This window comes from Oncorhynchus tshawytscha, unplaced genomic scaffold, assembly GCF_018296145.1.
Source record: "Oncorhynchus tshawytscha isolate Ot180627B unplaced genomic scaffold, Otsh_v2.0 Un_contig_237_pilon_pilon, whole genome shotgun sequence".
NCBI classification, from domain to species: domain Eukaryota; kingdom Metazoa; phylum Chordata; class Actinopteri; order Salmoniformes; family Salmonidae; genus Oncorhynchus; species Oncorhynchus tshawytscha.
This window is the reverse complement of record NW_024609779.1, coordinates 284,014-309,246: the sequence shown is the minus strand read 5'-3', so window position 1 is coordinate 309,246 and position 25,233 is coordinate 284,014. Positions and strand designations below refer to the sequence as shown.

Sequence of the window (25,233 nt, the reverse complement as noted above, 5' to 3'; positions counted from 1 at the left end):
TACTGTTGGACTGTTGGAGCTAGAAACACAAGCATATTGTTAGGTATTACTGTACTGTTGGAGCTAGAAACACAAGCATATTGTTAGGTATTACTGTTGGAGCTAGAAACACAAGCATATTGTTAGGTATTACTGTTGGAGCTAGAAACACAAGCATATTGTTATGTATTACTGTACTGTTGGAGCTAGAAACACAAGCATATTGTTAGATATTACTGTTGGAGAAACACAAGCATATTGTTAGCTAGAAACACAAGCATATTGTTAGGTATTACTGTACTGTTGGAGCTAGAAACACAAGCATATTGTTATGTATTACTGTTGGAGCTAGAAACACAAGCATATTGTTATGTATTACTGTACTGTTGGAGCTAGAAACACAAGCATATTGTTAGGTATTACTGTACTGTTGGAGCTAGAAACACAAGCATATTGTTATGTATTACTGTTGGAGCTAGAAACACAAGCATATTGTTAAACTGTTGGAGCACAAGCATATTGTTAGGTATTACTGTACTGTTGGAGCTAGAAACACAAGCATATTGTTAGGTATTACTGTTGGAGCTAGAAACACAAGCATATTGTTAGGTATTACTGTTGGAGCTAGAAACACAAGCATATTGTTATATTGTTACAAGCATATTGTTACTTACTGTTGGAGCTAGAAACACAAGCATATTGTTAGGTATTACTGTTGGAGCTAGAAACACAAGCATATTGTTAGGTATTACTGTATTACTGTTGGAGCTAGAAACACAAGCATATTGTTATGTATTACTGTTGGAGCTAGAAACACAAGCATATTGTTATGTATTACTGTTGGAGCTAGAAACACAAGCATATTGTTATGTATTACTGTTGGAGCTAGAAACACAAGCATATTGTTAGGTATTACTGTTGTTGAGCTAGAAACACAAGCATATTGTTATGTATTACTGTTGGAAAACACAAGCATATTGTTATGTATTACTGTTGGAGCTAGAAACACAAGCATATTGTTATGTATTACTGTTGGAGCTAGAAACACAAGCATATTGTTATGTATTACTGTTGGAGCTAGAAACACAAGCATATTGTTATGTATTACTGTTGGAGCTAGAAACACAAGCATATTGTTAGGTATTACTGTTGGAGCTAGAAACACAAGCATATTGTTAGGTATTACTGTACTGTTGGAGCTAGAAACACAAGCATATTGTTAGGTATTACTGTTGGAGCTAGAAACACAAGCATATTGTTAGGTATTACTGTACTGTTGGAGCTAGAAACACAAGCATATTGTTAGAAACACAAGCATATTACTGTATTACTGGAGCTAGAAACACAAGCATATTGTTATGTATTACTGTTGGAGCTAGAAACACAAGCATATTGTTATGTATTACTGTTGGAGCTAGAAACACAAGCATATTGTTAGGTATTACTGTTGGAGCTAGAAACACAAGCATATTGTTAGGTATTACTGTACTGTTGGAGCTAGAAACACAAGCATATTGTTATGTATTACTGTTGGAGCTAGAAACACAAGCATATTGTTATGTATTACTGTACTGTTGGAGCTAGAAACACAAGCATATTGTTAGGTATTACTGTACTGTTGGAGCTAGAAACACAAGCATGTTGTTATGTATTACTGTTGGAGCTAGAAACACAAGCATATTGTTAGGTATTACTGTTGGAGCTAGAAACACAAGCATATTGTTAGGTAGTTGGAGCTAGAAACACAAGCATATTGTTATGTATTACTGTTGGAGCTAGAAACACAAGCATATTGTTATGTATTACTGTACTGTTGGAGCTAGAAACACAAGCATATTGTTAGGTATTACTGTTGGAGCTAGAAACACAAGCATATTGTTAGTATTACTGTTGGAGCTAGAAACACAAGCATATTGTTATGTATTACTGTTGGAGCTAGAAACACAAGCATATTGTTAAACACAAGGTATTACTGTTGGAGCTAGAAACACAAGCATATTGTTATGTATTACTGTACTGTTGGAGCTAGAAACACAAGCATATTGTTATGTATTACTGTTGGAGCTAGAAACACAAGCATATTGTTATGTATTACTGTTGGAGCTAGAAACACAAGCATATTGTTAGGTATTACTGTTGGAGCTAGAAACACAAGCATATTGTTATGTATTACTGTTGGAGCTAGAAACTGTTGGAGCTACAAGCATATTGTTAGGTATTACTGTTGGAGCTAGAAACACAAGTATTGTTAGGTATTACTGTTGGAGCTAGAAACACAAGCATATTGTTATGTATTACTGTTGGAGCTAGAAACACAAGCATATTGTTATGTATTACTGTTGGAGCTAGAAACACAAGCATATTGTTAGGTATTACTGTACTGTTGGAGCTAGAAACACAAGCATATTGTTAGGTATTACTGTACTGTTGGAGCTAGAAACACAAGCATATTGTTATGTATTACTGTACTGTTGGAGCTAGAAACACAAGCATATTGTTAGGTATTACTGTACTGTTGGAGCTAGAAACACAAGCATATTGTTAGGTATTACTGTACTGTTGGAGCTAGAAACACAAGCATATTGTTATGTATTACTGTACTGTTGGAGCTAGAAACACAAGCATATTGTTAGGTATTACTGTTGGAGCTAGAAACACAAGCATATTGTTATGTATTACTGTTGGAGCTAGAAACTGTAGAAACACAAGCATATTGTTAGAGCTATTACTGTTGGAGCTAGAATATTGTTACAAGCTAGAAACACAAGCATATTGTTAGATATTACTGTTAGGAAACACAAGCATTACTGTTGGAGCTAGAAACACAAGCATATTGTTATGTATTACTGTTGGAGCTAGAAACACAAGCATATTGTTAGATATTACTGTTGGAGCTAGAAACACAAGCATATTGTTAGGTATTACTGTTGGAGCTAGAAACACAAGCATATTGTTAGGTATTACTGTTGGAGCTAGAAACACAAGCATATTGTTAGGTATTACTGTACTGTTGGAGCTATAACCTGCACTTGCGATAAATAGTGATAACAGAATGATAGACAGTGAGAATACAGAGGAGGGAATAGAGGAGTGAATAGAGGAGTGAATAGAGGAGGGAATAGAGGAGTGAATAGAGGAGGGAATAGAGGAGGGAATAGAGGAGGGAATAGAGGAGGGAATAGAGGAGGGAATAGAGGAGGGAATAGAGGAGGGAATAGAGGAGGGAATAGAGGAGGGAATAGAATAGAGTATGGAATAGAGAGGAGGGAATAGATAGAGAGTGAATAGAGGAATAGGAGGAGGGAATAGAGGAGAGGAATAGAGGAGGAGTGAATAGAATAGAGGAGTGAATAGAGGAGGGAATAGAGGAGTGAATAGAGGAGTGAATAGAGGAGGGAATAGAGGAGGGAATAGAGGAGTGAATAGAGGAGTGAATAGAGGAGGGAATAGAGGAGGGAATAGAGGAATAGAGGAGGGAATAGAGGAGGGAATAGAGGAGTGAATAGAGGAGGGATAACAGAATGATAGACAGTGAGAATACACATAAAACTGGACCTTATAATAGAATAGAGGAGGGAATAGAGGAGGGAATAGAGGAGGGATAACAGAATGATAGACAGTGAGAATACACATAAAACTGGACCTTATAATCATGCATGTTGGTACTTACATCAGATATTTTCTTAAAGACAGCTTTGAGTGAAACTGCAAGTTGATGAGAAAAGATAAACAACCCAGGGAAAGAAGGAGAGAAAGAGAGACGGCATGAAAGGCGTGGGGGTCTGGTTCTTACCTTTCTTTTGGGCTTCTTCACATCGATGTCTTTGTCTGTCAGGGAACAATAAAGAGTTCATGACACAATCATGATGACGGTTCAGTGTTCCACAGAACGCCAACGAAGAGTGTGGTTGGTAGATACCTTTGTTTAAAGGTGGATTCCACCTCATCATATACCAATACAGCAATGGCTGCTCACATTCAAGGAAATGGTTTAGGGACTTCATTATATATATATAATGTATTGTATGAATCCTATAAATGGAAATAATACAAAATGAATGTGGTAAAATTCAATCACGCAAATTGACCAAACACCTAATCAATGATAAAACGATCAAAAATTATCATTCTTCAGTACAGTAAAATATAATAAGCATTAATTAATAGAATTAATAGTTAACAAATTTTTGTCTTTTTTTGCCAAGTCAATTATTATAAATAGCTAATTCAATCGGGACTGAATGCATTTCATGTTTATCCTGGTTATATTGTCTACATTAAAATAAAGAAACATTTAGAAATATTCCCAAAGATGCTGTGATCCCCTGGGAGAGGATGGAGTTGTATCCAGTATTCTCCTCTCACCCACCTGTCATGGCTGAGTTGAGAAGACTCCTAGTCCTCTCTCTGTTTAATATCCTTCACAAGGTATATGGAGTATAAATGGTTAGTATATCAGGAAGTATCTCCCTCTGATCCCGAGGAAGACTCTGCATGGGGCTTTTGTAACCTGTCCCCCAGCGGAGCCCTCACCTCCTCCACAATGCACCTCCCACTGGATTGGTACAGAACCTGTCCCCCAGCAGAGCCCTCACCTCCCACAATGCACCTCCCACTGGACTGTGCCCTGTCTTTATGGTGCCTTGTGCCACAACACCAGAGGAGAGGTGGGACAGGTCAAATATGGGGGCGGGAGTCAGGAGGCAGAGATACAGGTACAGAACTATATTGAACAGAATAAGCTGCCCGTCAATAATTACTGTATGACTCAGGGAGAATGATGAGGGTCCTCTCATACAAAGAGAGATAGTATATAGAGGAGAGAAATGTATAATAAAATTTGATTTTATTAAATTTGAACTGAGTTGAGCTGCTCTTCCTAACCTTCTGCCCAATGTATGACCATATTAGAGAGACATATTTCCCTCAGATTACACAGATCCACAAAGACTTCGAAAACAAATCCAATTTTGATAAACTCCCATATCTACTGGGTGAAATTCCACAGTGTGCATCACAGCAGCAAGATTTGTGACCTGTTGCCACGAGAAAAGGGCAACCAGTGAAGAACAAACACCATTGTAAATACAACCCATATCTATGCTTATTTATTTTATCTTGTGTCCTTTAACCATTTGTACATTGTTAAAACACTGTATATATATATAATATGACATTTGGATTGTCTTTATTGTTTTGAAACTTCTGTATGTGTAATGTTTACTGTTAATTTTATTGTTTATTTCACTTTATATATTCACTTTATATATTATCTCCCTCACTTGCTTTGGCGATGTTAACACATGATTCCCATGCCAATAAAGCCGCTTGAATTGAAATGAATTGAATTGACAGAGAGATAGACAGAGACAGAGAGAGGCGAGAGAGAGAGGAGAGAGAGAGAGAGAGGGAGAGAGAGAGAGAGAGAGAGAGAGAGAGAGAGAGAGAGACAGAGAGATAGACAGAGACAGAGAGAGGTGAGAGAGAAAGAGAGAGAGAGAGAGAGAGAGAGAGAGAGGAGAGAGAGAGAGAGAGAGAGAGAGAGAGAGAGAGAGAGAGAGAGAGAGAGAGAGGAGAGAGAGAGAGACAGAGAGATAGACAGAGACAGAGAGAGGTGAGAGAGAAAGAGAGAGAGAGAGAGAGAGAGAGAGAGAGGGAGAGAGAGAGAGACAGAGAGATAGACAGAGACAGAGAGAGGTGAGAGAGAAAGAGAGAGAGAGAGAGAGAGAGGGAGAGAGAGGTAGAGATAGAGAGGATATATATAGAGAGAGATGTGATAAAGGACTACCTTTAGGGGTGTGTACTGAATCCTCTCTGAGATATTATCAGACAGGATCTAGGGCTTTAAATGACTATACTGTATCCTCTCTAAGATATTATCAGACAGGATCTAGGGCTTTAAATGACTATACTATATCCTCTCTAAGATATTATCAGACAGGATCTAGGGCTTTAAATGACTATACTGTATCCTCTCTAAGATATTATCAGACAGGATCTAGGGCTTTAAATGACTATACTGTATCCTCTCTAAGATATTATCAGACAGGATCTAGGGCTTTAAATGACTATACTGTACCCTCTCTAAGATATTATCAGACAGGATCTAGGGTTTTAACTGACTATGAGGGACATAACCCCTGACTTCACTATTTAACCAGAGATAGACTAGTACAGTATATAACCCCTGACTTCACTATTTAACCAGAGATAGACTAGTACAGTAATGTACAGTATATAACCCCTGACTTCACTATTTAACCAGAGATAGACTAGTACAGTAATGTACAGTATATAACCCATGACTCAAATCCTTCTGTTCACCTGATTTAGAATTCCTCACAATCAAATGTAGACCGCATTATCTACCAAGAGAATTCTCTTCGATTATAATCACAGCCGTATATATTCCCCCCCAAGCAGACACATCGATGGCTCTGAACGAACTTTATTTAACTCTCTGCAAACTGGAAACGATTTATCCGGAGGCTGCATTCATTGTAGCTGGGGATTTTAACAAGGCTAATCTGAAAACAAGACTCCCTAAATTTTATCAGCATATCGATTGCGCAACCAGGGGTGGAAAGACCTTGGATCATTGTTACTCTAACTTCCGCGACGCATATAAGGCCCTGCCCCGCCCCCTTTCGGAAAAGCTGACCACGACTCCATTTTGTTGATCCCTGCCTACAGACAGACACTAAAACAAGAGGCTCCCACGCTGAGGTCTGTCCAACGCTGGTCCGACCAAGCTGACTCCACACTCCAAGACTGCTTCCATCACGTGGACTGGGACATGTTTCGTATTGCGTCAGATAACAATATTGACGAATACGCTGATTCGGTGTGCGAGTTCATTAGAACGTGCGTTGAAGATGTCGTTCCCATAGCAACGATTAAAACATTCCCTAACCAGAAACCGTGGATTGATGGCAGCATTCGTGTGAAACTGAAAGCGCGAACCACTGCTTTTAATCAGGGCAAGGTGTCTGGTAACATGACCGAATACAAACTGTGCAGCTATTCCCTCCGCAAGGCTATCAAACAAGCTAAGCGTCAGTACAGAGACAAAGTAGAATCTCAATTCAACGGCTCAGACACAAGAGGCATGTGGCAGGGTCACAGTCAATCACGGACTACAGGAAGAAACCCAGCCCAGTCACGGACCAGGATGTCTTGCTCCCAGGCAGACTAAATAACTTTTTTGCCCGCTTTGAGGACAATACAGTGCCACTGACACGGCCTGCAATGAAAACATGCGGTCTCTCCTTCACTGCAGCTGAGGTGAGTAAGACATTTAAACGTGTTAACCCTCGCAAGGCTGCAGGCCCAGACGGCATCCCCAGCCGCGCCCTCAGAGCATGCGCAGACCAGCTGGCCGGTGTGTTTACGGACATATTCAATCAATCCCTATACCAGTCTGCTGTTCCCACATGCTTCAAGAGGGCCACCATTGTTCCTGTTCCCAAGAAAGCTAAGGTAACTGAGCTAAACGACTACCGCCCGTAGCACTCACATCCGTCATCATGAAGTGCTTTGAGAGACTAGTCAAGGACCATATCACCTCCACCCTACCTGACACCCTAGACCCACTCCAATTTGCTTACCGCCCAAATAGGTCCACAGACGATGCAATCTCAACCACACTGCACACTGCCCTAACCCATCTGGACAAGAGGAATACCTATGTGAGAATGCTGTTCATCGACTACAGCTCGGCATTCAACACCATAGTACCCTCCAAGCCCGTCATCAAGCTCGAGACCCTGGGTCTCGACCCCGCCCTGTGCAACTGGGTTCTGGACTTCCTGACGGGCCCCCCCAGGTGGTGAGGGTAGGCAACAACATCTCCTCCCCGCTGATCCTCAACACTGGGGCCCCACAAGGGTGCGTTCTGAGCCCTCTCCTGTACTCCCTGTTCACCCACGACTGCGTGGCCACGCACGCCACCAACTCAATCATCAAGTTTGCGGACGACACAACAGTGGTAGGCTTGATTACCAACAACGACGAAACGGCCTACAGGGAGGAGGTGAGGGCCCTCGGAGTGTGGTGTCAGGAAAATAACCTCACACTCAACGTCAACAAAACTAAGGAGATGATTGTGGACTTCAGGAAACAGCAGAGGGAACACCCCCCTATCCACATCGATGGAACAGTAGTGGAGAGGGTAGCAAGTTTTAAGTTCCTCGGCATACACATCACAGACAAACTGAATTGGTCCACTCACACAGACAGCATCGTGAAGAAGGCGCAGCAGCGCCTCTTCAACCTCAGGAGGCTGAAGAAATTCGGCTTGTCACCAAAAGCACTCACAAACTTCTACAGATGCACAATTGAGAGCATCCTGGCGGGCTGTATCACCGCCTGGTACGGCAACTGCTCCGCCCTCAACCGTAAGGCTCTCCAGAGGGTAGTGAGGTCTGCACAACGCATCACCGGGGGCAAACTACCTGCCCTCCAGGACACCTACACCACCCGATGTTACAGGAAGGCCAGAAAGATCATCAAGGACATCAACCACCCGAGCCACTGCCTGTTCACCCCGCTATCATCCAGAAGGCGAGGTCAGTACAGGTGCATCAAAGCTGGGACCGAGAGACTGAAAAACAGCTTCTATCTCAAGGCCATCAGACTGTTAAACAGCCACCACTAACATTGAGTGGCTACTGCCAACACACTGTCAATGACACTGACTCAACTCCAGCCACTTTAATAATGGGAATTGATGTGAAATGATGTAAATATATCACTAGCCACTTTAAACAATGCTACCTTATATAATGTTACTTACCCTACATTATTCATCTCATATGCATACGTATATACTGTACTCTATATCATCAACTGCATCTTTATGTAATACTTGTATCACTAGCCACTTTAACTATGCCACTTTGTTTACATACTCATCTCATGTGTATATACTGTACTCGATATCATCTACTGTATCTTGCCTATGCTGCTCTGTACCATCACTCATTCATATATCCTTATGTACATATTCTTTATCCCCTTACACTGTGTATAAGACAGTAGTTTTGGAATTGTTAGTTAGATTACTTGTTGGTTATTACTGCATTGTCGGAACTAGAAGCACAAGCATTTCACTACACTCGCATTAACATCTGCTAACCATGTGTATGTGACAAATAAAATTTGATTTGATTTGATTTACAGTATATAACCCTGACATCACTATTTAACCAGAGATAGACTAGTGTAGTATATAACCCCTGACTTCACTATTTAACCAGAGATAGACTAGTACAGTAATGTACAGTATATAACCCCTGACTTCACTATTTAACCATGGAGAGACTAGTACAATATATAACCCCTGACTTCACTATTTAACCAGAGATAGACTAGTACAGTATATAACCCCTGACATCACGATTTAACCAGAGATAGACGAGTAGAGTATATAACCCCTGACTACACTATTTAACCAGAGATAGACTAGAACAGTAATGTACAGTATATAACCCCTGACTTCACTATTTAACCAGAGATAGACTAGTACAGTAATGTACAGTATATAACCCCTGACTTCACTATTTAACCAGAGATAGACTAGTGTAGTATATAACCCCTGACTTCACTATTTAACCAGAGAGAGAGACAAGTACAGTAATGTACAGTATATAACCCCTGACTTCACTATTTAACCAGAGAGAGAGACAAGTACAGTAATGTACAGTATATAACCCCTGACTTCACTATTTAATCAGAGATAGACTAGTACAGTATATAACCCCTGACATCACTGTTTAACCAGAGATAGACTAGTACAGTATATAACCCCTGACTTCACTATTTAACCAGAGATAGATTAGTACAGTAATGTACAGTATATAACCCCTGACATCACTATTTAACCAGAGATAGACTAGTACAGTATATAACCCCTGACTACACTATTTAACCAGAGATAGACTAGTACAGTAATGTACAGTATATAACCCCTGACTTCACTATTTAACCAGAGATAGACTAGTACAATATATAACCCCTGACTTTACTATTTAACCAGAGATAGACTAGTACCAGTATATAACCGCTGACTTCACTATTTAACCAGAGATAGACTAGTACAGTAATGTACAGTATATAACCCCTGACATCAATATTTAACCAGATATAGACTAGTACAGTATATAACCCCTGACTTCACTATTTAACCAGAGATAGACTAGTACAGTATATAACCCCTGACATCACGATTTAACCAGAGATAGACTAGTACAGTATATAACCCCTGACTTCACTATTTAACCAGAGATAGACTAGAACAGTAATGTACAGTATATAACCCCTGACTTCACTATTTAACCAGAGAGAGACTAGTACAGTAATGTACAGTATATAACCCCTGACATCACTATTCAACCAGATATAGACTAGTACAGTATATAACCCCTGACTTCAATATTTAACCAGAGATAGACTAGTGTAGTATATAACCCCTGACTTCACTATTTAACCAGAGATAGACTAGTACAGTATATAACCCCTGACTTCACTATTTAACCAGAGATAGACTAGTACAGTAATGTACAGTATATAACCCCTGACTTCACTATTTAACCAGAGATAGACTAGTACAGTATATAACCCCTGAGTTCACTATTTAACCATGGAGAGACTAGTACAGTATATAACCTCTGACGTCTCTATTTAACCAGAGAGAGACTAGTACAGTATATAACCCCTGACATCACGATTTAACCAGAGATAGACGAGTAGAGTATATAACCCCTGACTACACTATTTAACCAGAGATAGACTAGAACAGTAATGTACAGTATATAACCCCTGACTTCACTATTTAACCAGAGAGAGACTAGTACAGTAATGTACAGTATATAACCCCTGACATCACTATTTAACCAGAGATAGACTAGTACAATAATGTACAGTATATAACCCCTGACTTCACTATTTAACCAGAGATAGACTAGTACAGTATATAACCCCTGACTTCACTATTTAACCAGAGAGAGACGAGTACAGTAATGTACAGTATATAACCCCTGACATCACTGTTTAACCAGAGATAGATTAGTACAGTAATGTACAGTATATAACCCCTGACTTCACTATTTAACCAGAGATAGACTAGTACAGTATATAACCCCTGACTTCACTATTTAACCAGAGATAGACTAGTACAGTCATGTACAGTATATAACCCCTGACTTCACTATTTAACCAGAGATAGACTAGTACAGTATATAACCTCTGACGTCTCTATTTAACCAGAGATAGACTAGTACAGTAATGTACAGTATATAACCCCTGACATCACTATTTAACCAGAGATAGACTAGTACAGTATATTACCCCTGACTACACTATTTATCCAGAGATAGACTAGAACAGTAATGTACAGTATATAACCCCTGACTTCACTATTTAACCAGAGATAGACTAGTACAATAATGTACAGTATATACCCCTGACTTCACTATTTAACCAGAGATAGACTAGTACAGTATATAACCCCTGACTTCACTATTTAACCAGAGAGAGACTAGTACAGTAATGTACAGTATATAACCCCTGACATCACTGTTTAACCAGAGATAGATTAGTACAGTAATGTACAGTATATAACCCCTGACTTCACTATTTAACCAGAGATAGACTAGTACAGTATATAACCCCTGACTTCACTATTTAACCAGAGATAGACTAGTACAGTCATGTACAGTATATAACCCCTGACTTCACTATTTAACCAGAGATAGACTAGTACAGTATATAACCTCTGACGTCTCTATTTAACCAGAGATAGACTAGTACAGTAATGTACAGTATATAACCCCTGACATCACTATTTAACCAGAGATAGACTAGTACAGTATATTACCCCTGACTACACTATTTATCCAGAGATAGACTAGAACAGTAATGTACAGTATATAACCCCTGACTTCACTATTTAACCAGAGATAGACTAGTACAATAATGTACAGTATATACCCCTGACTTCACTATTTAACCAGAGATAGACTAGTACAGTATATAACCCCTGACTTCACTATTTAACCAGAGAGAGACTAGTACAGTAATGTACAGTATATAACCCCTGACATCACTGTTTAACCAGAGATAGATTAGTACAGTAATGTACAGTATATAACCCCTGACTTCACTATTTAACCAGAGATAGACTAGTACAGTATATAACCCCTGACTTCACTATTTAACCAGAGATAGACTAGTACAGTCATGTACAGTATATAACCCCTGACTTCACTATTTAACCAGAGATAGACTAGTACAGTATATAACCTCTGACGTCTCTATTTAACCAGAGATAGACTAGTACAGTAATGTACAGTATATAACCCCTGACATCACTATTTAACCAGAGATAGACTAGTACAGTAATGTACAGTATATAACCCCTGACATCACTATTTAACCAGAGATAGACTAGTACAGTAATGTACAGTATATTACCCCTGACTACACTATTTATCCAGAGATAGACTAGAACAGTAATGTACAGTATATAACCCCTGACTTCACTATTTAACCAGAGATAGACTAGTACAGTAATGTACAGTATATAACCCCTGACTACACTATTTAACCAGAGATAGACTAGTACAGTATATTACCCCTGACTACACTATTTAACCAGAGATAGACTAGTACAGTCATGTACAGTATATAACCCCTGACTTCACTATTTAACCAGAGATAGACTAGTACAGTATATAACCTCTGACGTCTCTATTTAACCAGAGATAGACTAGTACAGTATATAACCCCTGACATCACGATTTAACCAGAGATAGACTAGTAGAGTATATAACCCCTGACTACACTATTTAACCAGAGATAGACTAGTACAGTCATGTACAGTATATAACCCCTGACTTCACTATTTAACCAGAGATAGACTAGTACAATATATAACCCCTGACTTCACTATTTAACCAGAGATAGACTTGTACAGTAAAGTACAGTATATAACCCCTGACTTCACTATTTAACCAGAGATAGACTAGTAGAGTATATAACCCCTGACTTCACTATTTAACCAGAGATAGACTAGTACATTATATAACCCCTGACTTCACTATTTAACCAGACATAGACTAGTGTAGTATATAACCCCTGACATCACTATTTACCCAGAGATAGACTAGTACAGTATATAACCCCTGACTTCACTATTTAACCAGAGATAGACTAGTACAGTATATAACCCCTGACTTCACTATTTAACCAGAGATAGACTAGTACAGTATATAACCCCTGACTTCACTATTTAACCAGAGATAGACTAGTACAGTAATGTACAGTATATAACCCCTGACTTCACTATTTAACCAGAGATAGACGAGTACAATATATAACCCCTGACTTCAATATTTAACCAGAGATAGACTAGTGTAGTATATAACCCCTGACTTCACTATTTAACCAGAGATAGACTAGTACAGTATATAACCCCTGACATCACTATTTAACCAGAGATAGACTAGTACAGTATATAACCCCTGACTTCACTATTTAACCAGAGATAGACTAGTACAGTAATATACAGTATATAACCCCTGACTTCACTATTTAACCAGAGATAGACGAGTACAATATATAACCCCTGACTTCACTATTTAACCAGAGATAGACTTGTACAGTAAAGTACAGTATATAACCCCTGACTTCACTATTTAACCAGAGATAGACTAGTACAGTAATATACAGTATATAACCCCTGACTTCACTATTTAACCAGAGATAGACTAGTACCATATATAACCCCTGACTTCACTATTTAACCAGAGATAGACTAGTACAGTAATGTACAGTATATAACCCCTGACTTCACTATTTAACCAGAGAGAGACTAGTACAGTAATGTACAGTATATAACCCCTGACTTCACTATTTAACCAGAGATAGACTAGTACAATATATAACCCCTGACTTTACTATTTAACCAGAGATAGACTAGTACCAGTATATAACCGCTGACTTCACTATTTAACCAGAGATAGACTAGTACAGTATATAACCCCTGACTTCACTATTTAACCAGAGATAGACTAGACTAGTACAGTATATAACCCTGACTTCACTATTTAACCAGAGATAGACTAGTACAGTATATAACCCCTGACTTCACTATTTAACCAGAGATAGACTAGTACAGTATATAACCCCTGACTTCACTATTTAACCAGAGATAGACTAGTACAGTAATGTACAGTATATAACCCCTGACTTCACTATTTAACCAGAGATAGACTAGTACAGTATATAACCCCTGACTTCACTATTTAACCAGATAGACTAGTACAGTAGTACAGTATATAACCCCTGACTTCACTATTTAACCAGAGATAGACTAGTACAGTATATAACCCCTGACTTCACTATTTAACCAGAGATAGACTAGTACAGTATATAACCCCTGACTTCACTATTTAACCAGAGATAGACTAGTACAGTAATGTACAGTATATAACCCCTACTTCACTATTTAACCAGAGATAGACTAGTACAGTATATAACCCCTGACTTCACTATTTAACCAGAGATAGACTAGTACAGTATATAACCCCCCTGACTTCACTATTTAACCAGAGAGAGACTAGTACAGTATATAACCCCTGACATCACTATTTAACCAGAGATAGACTAGTACGAGTAGAGTATATAACCCCTGACTACACTATTTAACCAGAGATAGACTAGAACAGTAATGTACAGTATATAACCCCTGACTTCACTATTTAACCAGAGAGAGACTAGTACAGTAATGTACAGTATATAACCCCTGACATCACTATTTAACCAGAGATAGACTAGTACAATAATGTACAGTATATAACCCCTGACTTCACTATTTAACCAGAGATAGACTAGTACAGTATATAACCCCTGACTTCACTATTTAACCAGAGATAGACTAGTACAGTAATGTACAGTATATAACCCCTGACATCACTGTTTAACCAGAGATAGACTTAGTACTGTACAGTATATAACCCTGACTTCACTATTTAACCAGAGATAGACTAGTACAGTCATGTACAGTATATAACCCCTGACTTCACTATTTAACCAGAGATAGACTAGTACAGTAATGTACAGTATATAACCCCTGACTTCACTATTTAACCAGAGATAGACTAGAACAGTAATGTACAGTATATAACCCCTGACTTCACTATTTAACCAGAGATAGACTAGTACAATAATGTACAGTATATACCCCTGACTTCACTATTTAACCAGAGATAGACTAGTACAGTATATAACCCCTGACTTCACTATTTAACCAGAGAGAGACTAGTACAGTAATGTACAGTATATAACCCCTGACATCACTGTTTAACCAGAGATAGATTAGTACAGTAATGTACAGTATATAACCCCTGACTTCACTATTTAACCAGAGATAGACTAGTACAGTATATAACCCCTGACTTCACTATTTAACCAGAGATAGACTAGTACAGTCATGTACAGTATATAACCTGACTTCACTATTTAACCAGAGATAGACTAGTACAGTATATAACCTCTGACGTCTCTATTTAACCAGAGATAGACTAGTACAGTAATGTACAGTATATAACCCCTGACATCACTATTTAACCAGAGATAGACTAGTACAGTAATGTACAGTATATAACCCCTGACATCACTATTTAACCAGAGATAGACTAGTACAGTAATGTACAGTATATTACCCCTGACTACACTATTTATCCAGAGATAGACTAGAACAGTAATGTACAGTATATAACCCCTGACTTCACTATTTAACCAGAGATAGACTAGTACAGTAATGTACAGTATATAACCTCTGACGTCTCTATTTAACCAGAGATAGACTAGTACAGTATATAACCCCTGACATCACGATTTAACCAGAGATAGACTAGTAGAGTATATAACCCCTGACTACACTATTTAACCAGAGATAGACTAGTACAGTCATGTACAGTATATAACCCCTGACTTCACTATTTAACCAGAGATAGACTAGTACAATATATAACCCCTGACTTCACTATTTAACCAGAGATAGACTTGTACAGTAAAGTACAGTATATAACCCCTGACTTCACTATTTAACCAGAGATAGACTAGTAGAGTATATAACCCCTGACTTCACTATTTAACCAGAGATAGACTAGTACATTATATAACCCCTGACTTCACTATTTAACCAGACATAGACTAGTGTAGTATATAACCCCTGACATCACTATTTACCCAGAGATAGACTAGTACAGTATATAACCCCTGACTTCACTATTTAACCAGAGATAGACTAGTACAGTATATAACCCCTGACTTCACTATTTAACCAGAGATAGACTAGTACAGTATATAACCCCTGACTTCACTATTTAACCAGAGATAGACTAGTACAGTAATGTACAGTATATAACCCGACTTCACTATTTAACCAGAGATAGACGAGTACAATATATAACCCCTGACTTCAATATTTAACCAGAGATAGACTAGTGTAGTATATAACCCCTGACTTCACTATTTAACCAGAGATAGACTAGTACAGTATATAACCCCTGACATCACTATTTAACCAGAGATAGACTAGTACAGTATATAACCCCTGACTTCACTATTTAACCAGAGATAGACTAGTACAGTAATGTACAGTATATAACCCCTGACTTCACTATTTAACCAGAGATAGACGAGTACAATATAACCCCTGACTTCACTATTTAACCAGAGATAGACTTGTACAGTAAAGTACAGTATATAACCCCTGACTTCACTATTTAACCAGAGATAGACTAGTACCATATATAACCCCTGACTTCACTATTTAACCAGAGAGAGACTAGTACAGTAATGTACAGTATATAACCCCTGACTTCACTATTTAACCAGAGAGAGACTAGTACAGTAATGTACAGTATATAACCCCTGACTTCACTATTTAACCAGAGATAGACTAGTACAGTATATAACCCCTGACTTCACTATTTAACCAGAGATAGACTAGTACATTATATAACCCCTGACTTCACTATTTAACCAGACATAGACTAGTGTAGTATATAACCCCTGACATCACTATTTACCCAGAGATAGACTAGTACAGTAATGTACAGTATATAACCCCTGACTTCACTATTTAACCAGAGATAGACTAGTACAGTATATAACCCCTGACTTCACTATTTAACCAGAGATAGACTAGTACAGTATATAACCCCTGACTTCACTATTTAACCAGAGATAGACTAGTACAGTATATAACCCCTGACTTCACTATTTAACCAGAGATAGACTAGTACAGTAATGTACAGTATATAACCCCTGACTTCACTATTTAACCAGAGATAGACGAGTACAATATATAACCCCTGACTTCAATATTTAACCAGAGATAGACTAGTGTAGTATATAACCCCTGACTTCACTATTTAACCAGAGATAGACTAGTACAGTATATAACCCCTGACATCACTATTTAACCAGAGATAGACTAGTATAGTATATAACCCCTGACATCACTATTTACCCAGAGATAGACTAGTACAGTAATGTACAGTATATAACCCCTGACTTCACTATTTAACCAGAGATAGACGAGTACAATATATAACCCCTGACTTCACTATTTAACCAGAGATAGACTAGTACCATATATAACCCCTGACTTTACTATTTAACCAGAGATAGACTAGTACCAGTATATAACCGCTGACTTCACTATTTAACCAGAGATAGACTAGTACAGTAATGTACAGTATATAACCCCTGACTTCACTATTTAACCAGAGATAGACTAGTACAGTAATGTACAGTATATAACCCCTGACTTCACTATTTAACCAGAGATAGACTAGTACAGTAATGTACAGTATATAACCCCTGACTTCACTATTTAACCAGAGATAGACTAGTACATTATTTAACCTCTGACTTCACTATTTAACCAGAGATAGACTAGTACAGTAATGTACAGTATATAACCCCTGACATCACTATTTAACCAGAGATAGACTAGTACAGTATATAACCCCTGACATCACTATTTAACCAGAGATAGACTAGTACAGTAATGTACAGTATATAACCCCTGACATCACTATTTAACCAGAGATAGACTAGTACAGTATATAACCCCTGACATCACTATTTAACCAGAGATAGACTAGAACAGTATATAACCCCTGACTTCACTATTTAACCAGAGATAGACTAGTACAGTAATGTACAGTATATAACCCCTGACATCACTATTTAACCAGAGATAGACTAGTTGTCACGCCCTGGTCAAAGTATTTTGTGTTTATCTTTATGTATTTGGTCAGGCCAGGGTGTGGCATGGGGGTTTTGTAATTGTGGTGTGTTTGTCTTGGGGTTTTGGTGGTGGTATTGGGATTGTAGCTTAGTGGGTTGTCTAGCAAGGTCTATGGCTGTCTGGAGTGGTTCTCAATCAGAGGCAGGTGTTTATCGTTGTCTATGATTGGGAACCATATTTAGGCAGCCATATTCTTTGAGTTTGTCGTGGGTGATTGTCCTTAGTGTCTTACTTGTACTCTCTGTTAGTTTGCACTAGATAGGCTGTTTTCGGTTTTCATTACGTTTATTGTTTTGTAGTGTTTAGTCGTGTTTAGTTTTTAGTCGTGTTTACGTTTTGTTTAATAAATATGGATCGCCATCGACACGCTGCAGTTTGGTCCGACTCTCCTTCATCACCACTAGAAAACCGTTACAGAATCACCCACCACCAACGGACCAAGCGGCGTGTCAACAGGCAGGAGCAGCCGAAAGAGGAGAGGCAACAAAGGCAGCAACAGCGGCGCAATGAGGATTGGACATGGGACGATATATTGGATGGCAAGGGTTGCTACACATGGGAGGAGATCCTGGCGGGAAGGGATCGCCTTCCATGGGAACAGGTGGAGGCACTTAGGAGAGCAGAGGCAGCCGGAGAGAGGAGCCGGCGATACGAGGGAACACGGTTGGCAAGAAAGCCCGGGAGTCAGCCCCAAAAATTTCTTGGGGGGGGGCTTACAGGGAGTATGGCTATGCCAGGTAGGAGACCTGCGCAAACTCCCTGTGCTTACCGGGGGGCTGGAGAGATCGGGCAGGCACCGTGTTATGCTGTGGAGCGCACGGTGTCTCCAGTGCGGGTGCACAGCCCGGTTCGGTATATTCCAGCTCCTCGTATCGGCCGGGCTAGAGTGGGCATCGAGCCAGGTAAGGTTGGGCAGGCTCGGTGCTCAAGAGCTCCAGTGCGCCTGCACGGTCCGGTCTATCCAGTACCACCTCCACACCCCAGCCCTCCGGTAGCAGCTCCCCGCACCAGGCTTCCTGTGCGTGTCCTCGATCCAGTACCACCAGTTCCAGCACCACGCACCAGGCCTTCAGTGTGCCTCGCCTGTTTAGCGCAGCCAGAGCCTTTCTCCTCTACAGCGCTGCCGGAGCCTCCCGCCTGTTCAGCGCAGCCAGAGCCTTCCTCCTCTACAGCACTGCCGGAGCCTCCCGCATGTTTAGCGCAGCCAGAGCCTTTCTCCTCTCCTGCGCTGCCGGAGTCTCCCGCCTATCTAGCGCTGTTAGAGCTTTCCTCATCTCCAGCGCTGCCGGAGTCTCCCGCCTGTTTAGCGCAGCCAAAGCCTTCCTCCTCTACAGCGCTGCCGGAGCCTCCCGCCTGTTTAGCGCAGCCAGAGCCTTTCTCCTCTCCTACGCTGCCGGAGTCTCCCGCCTGTTCAGCGCAGCCAGAGCTGCCAGCCTGCATGGAGAAGCCAGAGCTGCCAGCCTGCATGGAGCAGCCAGAGCTGTCAGTCCGCATAGAACAGTCAGAGCTGCCAGTCTGCATGAAGCAGCCAGTCTGCATGGAGCAGCCAGAGCTGTCAGTCTGCATGGAGCAGCCAGAGCTGCCAGTCTGCATGGAGCAGCCAGAGCTGCCAGTCTGCATGAAGCAGCCAGAGCTGTCAGTCTGCATGGAGCAGCCAGAGCTGTCAGTCTGCATGGAGCAGCCAGAGCTGTCAGTCTACATGAAGCAGCCCGAGCTGCCAGTCTGCATGAAGCAGCCAGTCTACATGGAGCAGCCAGAGCTGTCAGTCTACATGAAGCAGCCCGAGCTGCCAGTCTGCATGAAGCAGCCAGTCTACATGGAGCAGCAAGAGCTGCCAGTCTGCATGAAGCAGCCAGAGCTGTCAGTCTGCATGGAACAGTCAGAGCTGTCAGTCTGCATGGAGCAGCCAGAGCTGTCAGTCTACATGAAGCAGCCCGAGCTGCCAGTCTGCATGAAGCAGTCAGTCTACATGGAGCAGCCAGAGCTGTCAGTCCGCATGGAGCAGCCAGAGCTGTCAGTCTACATGAAGCAGCCCGAGCTGCCAGTCTGCATGAAGCAGCCAGTCTACATGGAGCAGCCAGAGATGTCAGTCTGCATGAAGCAGCCAGAGCTGTCAGTCTGCATAGAGCAGCCAGTCTGCATGGAGCTGCCAGTCTGCATGGAGCTGCCAGTCTGCATGGAGCTGCCAGTCTGCAAGGAGCTGTCAGTCTGCATGGAGCTGCCAGTCTGCAAGGAGCTGTCAGTCTGCACGGAGCTGTCAGTCTGCACAGAGCTGTCAGTCTGTAAGGAGCTGCCAGTCTGCAAGGAGCTGCCAGTCAGCACGGAGCCGCCAGAGCGGTCAGTCTGTAAGAAGCCGCCAGAGCTGTCAGCCTATATGGAGCAGCTAGTGCCGCCAGTCTGCCCAGCGCCGCCAGTGCCCCCAGTCTGCCCAGCGTCGCCAGTCTGCCCAGCGTCGCCAGTCTGCCCAGCATCGCCAGTCTGCCCAGCACCGCCAGTCTGCCCAGCGCCGCCAGTCTGCCCAGCGCCGCCAGTCTGCCCAGCATCGCCAGTCTGCCCAGCGCCGCCAGTCTGCCCAGCGCCGCCAGTCTGCCCAGCGCCGCCAGTCTGCCCAGCGCCGCCAGATCTGCCAGTCAGCCAGACTCTTCCAGATCTGCCAGTCAGCCAGACTCTTCCAGATCTGCCAGTCAGCCAGACTCTTCCAGATCTGCCAGTCAGCCAGACTCTTCCAGATCTGCCAGTCAACCAGACTCTTCCAGATCTGCCAGTCAACCAGACTCTTCCAGATCTGCCAGTCAACCAGACTCTTCCAGATCTGCCAGTCAACCAGACTCTTCCAGATCTGCCAGTCAACCAGACTCTTCCAGATCTGCCAGTCAACCAGACTCTTCCAGATCTGCCAGTCAACCAGACTCTTCCAGATCTGCCAGTCAACCAGACTCTTCCAGATCTGCCAGTCAGCCAGGATCTGCCAGTCAGCCAGGATCTGCCAGTCAGCCAGGATCTGCTGAAACCACCAGCCAGCCAGGAGCTGGTAGATCTATCTACCTGCCTGAGCTTCCTCTCACTCCTGAGCTTCCTCTCACTCCTGAGCTTCCTCTCACTCCTGAGCTTCCTCTCACTCCTGAGCTTCCTCTCACTCCTGAGCTTCCTCTCACTCCTGAGCTTCCTCTCACTCCCGAGCTTCCTCTCACTCCCGAGCTTCCCCTCACTCCCGAGCTGCCTCGGTCCCGAGCTGTCCTTCAGTCCCGATCTGCTCCTCAGTCCAGTGGGGTTCTGGGTGGGGACTACTAGGCCATGGTCGGCGGCGAGGGTGGACTATCCAGGGACGAAGGGAGAGGGGACTAAGACATTAAAGGAGTGGGGTCCACGTCCCGCGCCGGAGCCGCCACCATGGACAGACGCCCACCCGGACCCTCCCTATTGTTTTGAGGTGCGTTCTGGAGTCCGCACCTTAGGGGGGGGGGTTCTGTCACGCCCTGGTCAAAGTATTTTGTGTTTATCTTTATGTATTTGGTCAGGCCAGGGTGTGGCATGGGGGTTTTGTAATTGTGGTGTGTTTGTCTTGGGGTTTTGGTGGTGGTATTGGGATTGTAGCTTAGTGGGTTGTCTAGCAAGGTCTATGGCTGTCTGGAGTGGTTCTCAATCAGAGGCAGGTGCTTATCGTTGTCTCTGATTGGGAACCATATTTAGGCAGCCATATTCTTTGAGTTTGTCGTGGGTGATTGTCCTTAGTGTCTTACTTGTACTCTCTGTTAGTTTGCACTAGATAGGCTGTTTTCGGTTTTCATTACGTTTATTGTTTTGTAGTGTTTAGTGTTTAGTCGTGTTTAGTTTTTAGTCGTGTTTACGTTTTGTTTAATAAATATGGATCGCAATCGACACGCTGCAGTTTGGTCTGACTCTCCTTCATCACCACTAGAAAACCGTAACACTAGTACAGTATATTACCCCTGACTTCACTATTTAACCAGAGATAGACTAGAACAGTATATAACCCCTGACATCACTATTTAACCAGAGATAGACTAGTACAGTATATAACCCCTGACTTCACTATTTAACCAGAGATAGACTAGTACAGTAATGTACAGTATATAACCCCTGACTTCACTATTTAACCAGAGATAGACTAGAACAGTATATAACCCCTGACATCACTATTTAACCAGAGATAGACTAGTACAGTATATAACCCCTGACTTCACTATTTAACCAGAGATAGACTAGTACAGTATATAACCCCTGACATCACTATTTAACCAGAGATAGACTAGTACAGTATATAACCCCTGACTTCACTATTTAACCAGAGATAGACTAGTACAGTAATGTACAGTATATAACCCCTGACTTCACTATTTAACCAGAGATAGACTAGAACAGTATATAACCCCTGACATCACTATTTAACCAGAGATAGACTAGTACAGTATATAACCCCTGACTTCACTATTTAACCAGAGATAGACTAGTACAGTAATGTACAGTATATAACCCCTGACTTCACTATTTAACCAGAGATAGACTAGAACAGTATATAACCCCTGACATCACTATTTAACCAGAGATAGACTAGTACAGTATATAACCCCTGACTTCACTATTTAACCAGAGATAGACTAGTACAGTATATAACCCCTGACATCACTATTTAACCAGAGATAGACTAGTACAGTATATAACCCCTGACTTCACTATTTAACCAGAGATAGACTAGTACAGTATATAACCCCTGACATCACTATTTAACCAGAGATAGACTAGTACAGTATATAACCCCTGACTTCACTATTCAACCAGAGATAGACTAGTACAGTATATAACCCCTGACATCACTATTTAACCAGAGATAGACTAGTACAGTATATAACCCCTGACATCCCTATTTAACCAGAGATAGACTAGTACAGTAATGTACAGTATATAACCCCTGACTTCACTATTTAACCAGAGATAGACTAGTACAGTATATAACCCCTGACATCCCTATTCAGTAGAATGAAAAGCAGCAGATCAGCTGATGATACCTGTTGAGTGACGTGGTCACAGCTAATCAGCCCCTTGGCAGACAACCCTCACGTGCCTCAGGGAGTTAGTGATAAACCAACACGTTTCTCTTAACCAGGTGGTGTTATCTTGGTACAAAGAGCAATGCATTAAGACACATTACTTTCTCATTCAATCTAACTAATGTCAACAGTATTAAAGAAGTTCTCCCTTTATTCCCTCTCTCTCAAAACACTCATTTTGTATATTAAACCCAGCAGATTTCTCTCAACCACTAGATCAAACGGAATGAATAAACAGTGAATTAGCCAGTGACTCACAGATGAACCATGGTGTTTGTCGCCTTCCCCGTCTCATTGAATGAGACACACAGAACACAAACAAGCCCCCACCAATGATGTGTTGCGTTGAGGGGGGGGGGTAAGTTATTTTACACAATAGAGAGAGACATTTCGTTAGACTCAGCTCTCAGCTTTCAGTCCCAACGTCACATATCCTCTCCTACCCTCTGTAACCCTATACGCCACAGAGCCCTGAACATCATATACGTCACTATCTCTTAGCTCAGCCAGGGGTTGAAATAATAATGAATAGATCCTAATCAACAGGCCCATAAATTATGTTGCAATAGAGCAGGGCAGCTACCCAGCTAACAATTCTATGGAGAGAGAACTTGTTCTAGGTCCCAATAAACAAAGAGATCTTCTGTTGAATCTGACAATTAATCTTGATGGTTGTACAGTCGTCTCAAATAAAACTGTGAAGGACCTCGACGTTACTCTGGACCCTGATCTCTCTTTTGACGAACATATCAAGACTGTTTCAAGGACATCTTTTTTCCATCTACGTAACATTGCAAATATCTGAAATGTTCCGTCCAAAATTATGCTTTTGTTACTGCTAGGTTAGACTACTGCAATGCTCTACTTTCTGGCTACCCGGATAAAGCACTAAATAAACTTCAGTTAGTGCTAAATACGGCTGCTAGGATCCTGACTAGAACCAAACAATGTGATCATATTACTCCAGTGCTAGCCTCCCTACACTGGCTTCCTGTCAAAGCAAGGGCTGATTTCAAGGTTTTACTGCTAACCTACAAAGCATTACATGGGCTTGCTCCTACCTATCTCTCTGATTGGGTCCTGCTGTACATACCTACACGTACGCTACGGTCACAAGACGCAGGCCTCCTAATTGTCCCTAGAATTTCAAAGCAAACAGCTGGAGGCAGGGCTTTCTCTTATAGAGGTCCATTTTATGGAATCTGCCTACCCATGTGAGAGACACAGACTCGGTCTCAACCTTTAAGTCTTTATTGAAGACTCATCTCTTCAGTGGGTCATATGATTGAGTGTAGTCTGGCCCAGGAGTGTGAAGGTGAACGGAAAGGCTCTGGAGCAACAAACCGCCCTTGTTGTCTCTGCCTGGCCGGTTCCCCTCTCTCCACTGGGATTCTCTGCCTCTAACCCTATTACAGGGGCTGAGTCACTGGCTTACTGGTGCTCTTCCATGCCGTCCCTAGGAGGGGTGCGTCACTTGAGTGGATTTAGTCACTGACGTCTGGGTTGGCCCCCCCCTTGGGTTGTGCCGTGTTTACTATTATTTGACCATGCTGGTCATTTATGAACATTTGAACATCTTGGTCATGTTCTGTTAGAATCTCCACCCGGCACAGCCAGAAGAGGACTGGCCACCCCCCGTAGCCTGGTTCCTCTCTAGGTTTATAATCTCTACCCGGCACAGCCAGAAGAGGACTGGCCACCCCCGTAGCCTGGTTCCTCTCTAGGTTTATAATCTCCACCCGGCACAGCCAGAAGAGGACTGGCCACCCCCGTAGCCTGGTTCCTCTCTAGGTTTATAATCTCCACCCGGCACAGCCAGAAGAGGACTGGCCACCCCCCGTAGCCTGGTTCCTCTCTAGG

The 25,233-nt window shown here is 41.7% G+C and overlaps 1 protein-coding gene across 5 annotated transcripts in view; it reads right to left on the bottom strand.

Annotated features, from left to right (window-relative positions):
• The window catches only part of slc15a1b (solute carrier family 15 member 1b), an 85,506-nt gene extending 61,823 nt beyond the window's left edge, over positions 1–23,683 (bottom strand). The window contains exons 1-3 of one of the 5 annotated variants that reach the window (XM_042317958.1): positions 23,632–23,683; positions 3,773–3,807; positions 3,650–3,684 (exon numbers count right to left, since the gene is read on the bottom strand). In XM_042317958.1, the coding sequence (XP_042173892.1) occupies positions 3,650–3,684; positions 3,773–3,807; positions 23,632–23,668 (107 nt within the window). In that variant the 5' untranslated portion in view covers positions 23,669–23,683. Of the gene's footprint in view, positions 1–3,649; positions 3,685–3,772; positions 3,808–4,348; positions 4,530–23,631 lie in introns of those variants that run through there. The other 4 variants (XM_042317955.1, XM_042317956.1, XM_042317957.1 and 1 more) reach the window with 4 other exon arrangements.
• Between the last annotated feature and the right edge of the window lie 1,550 nt (positions 23,684–25,233).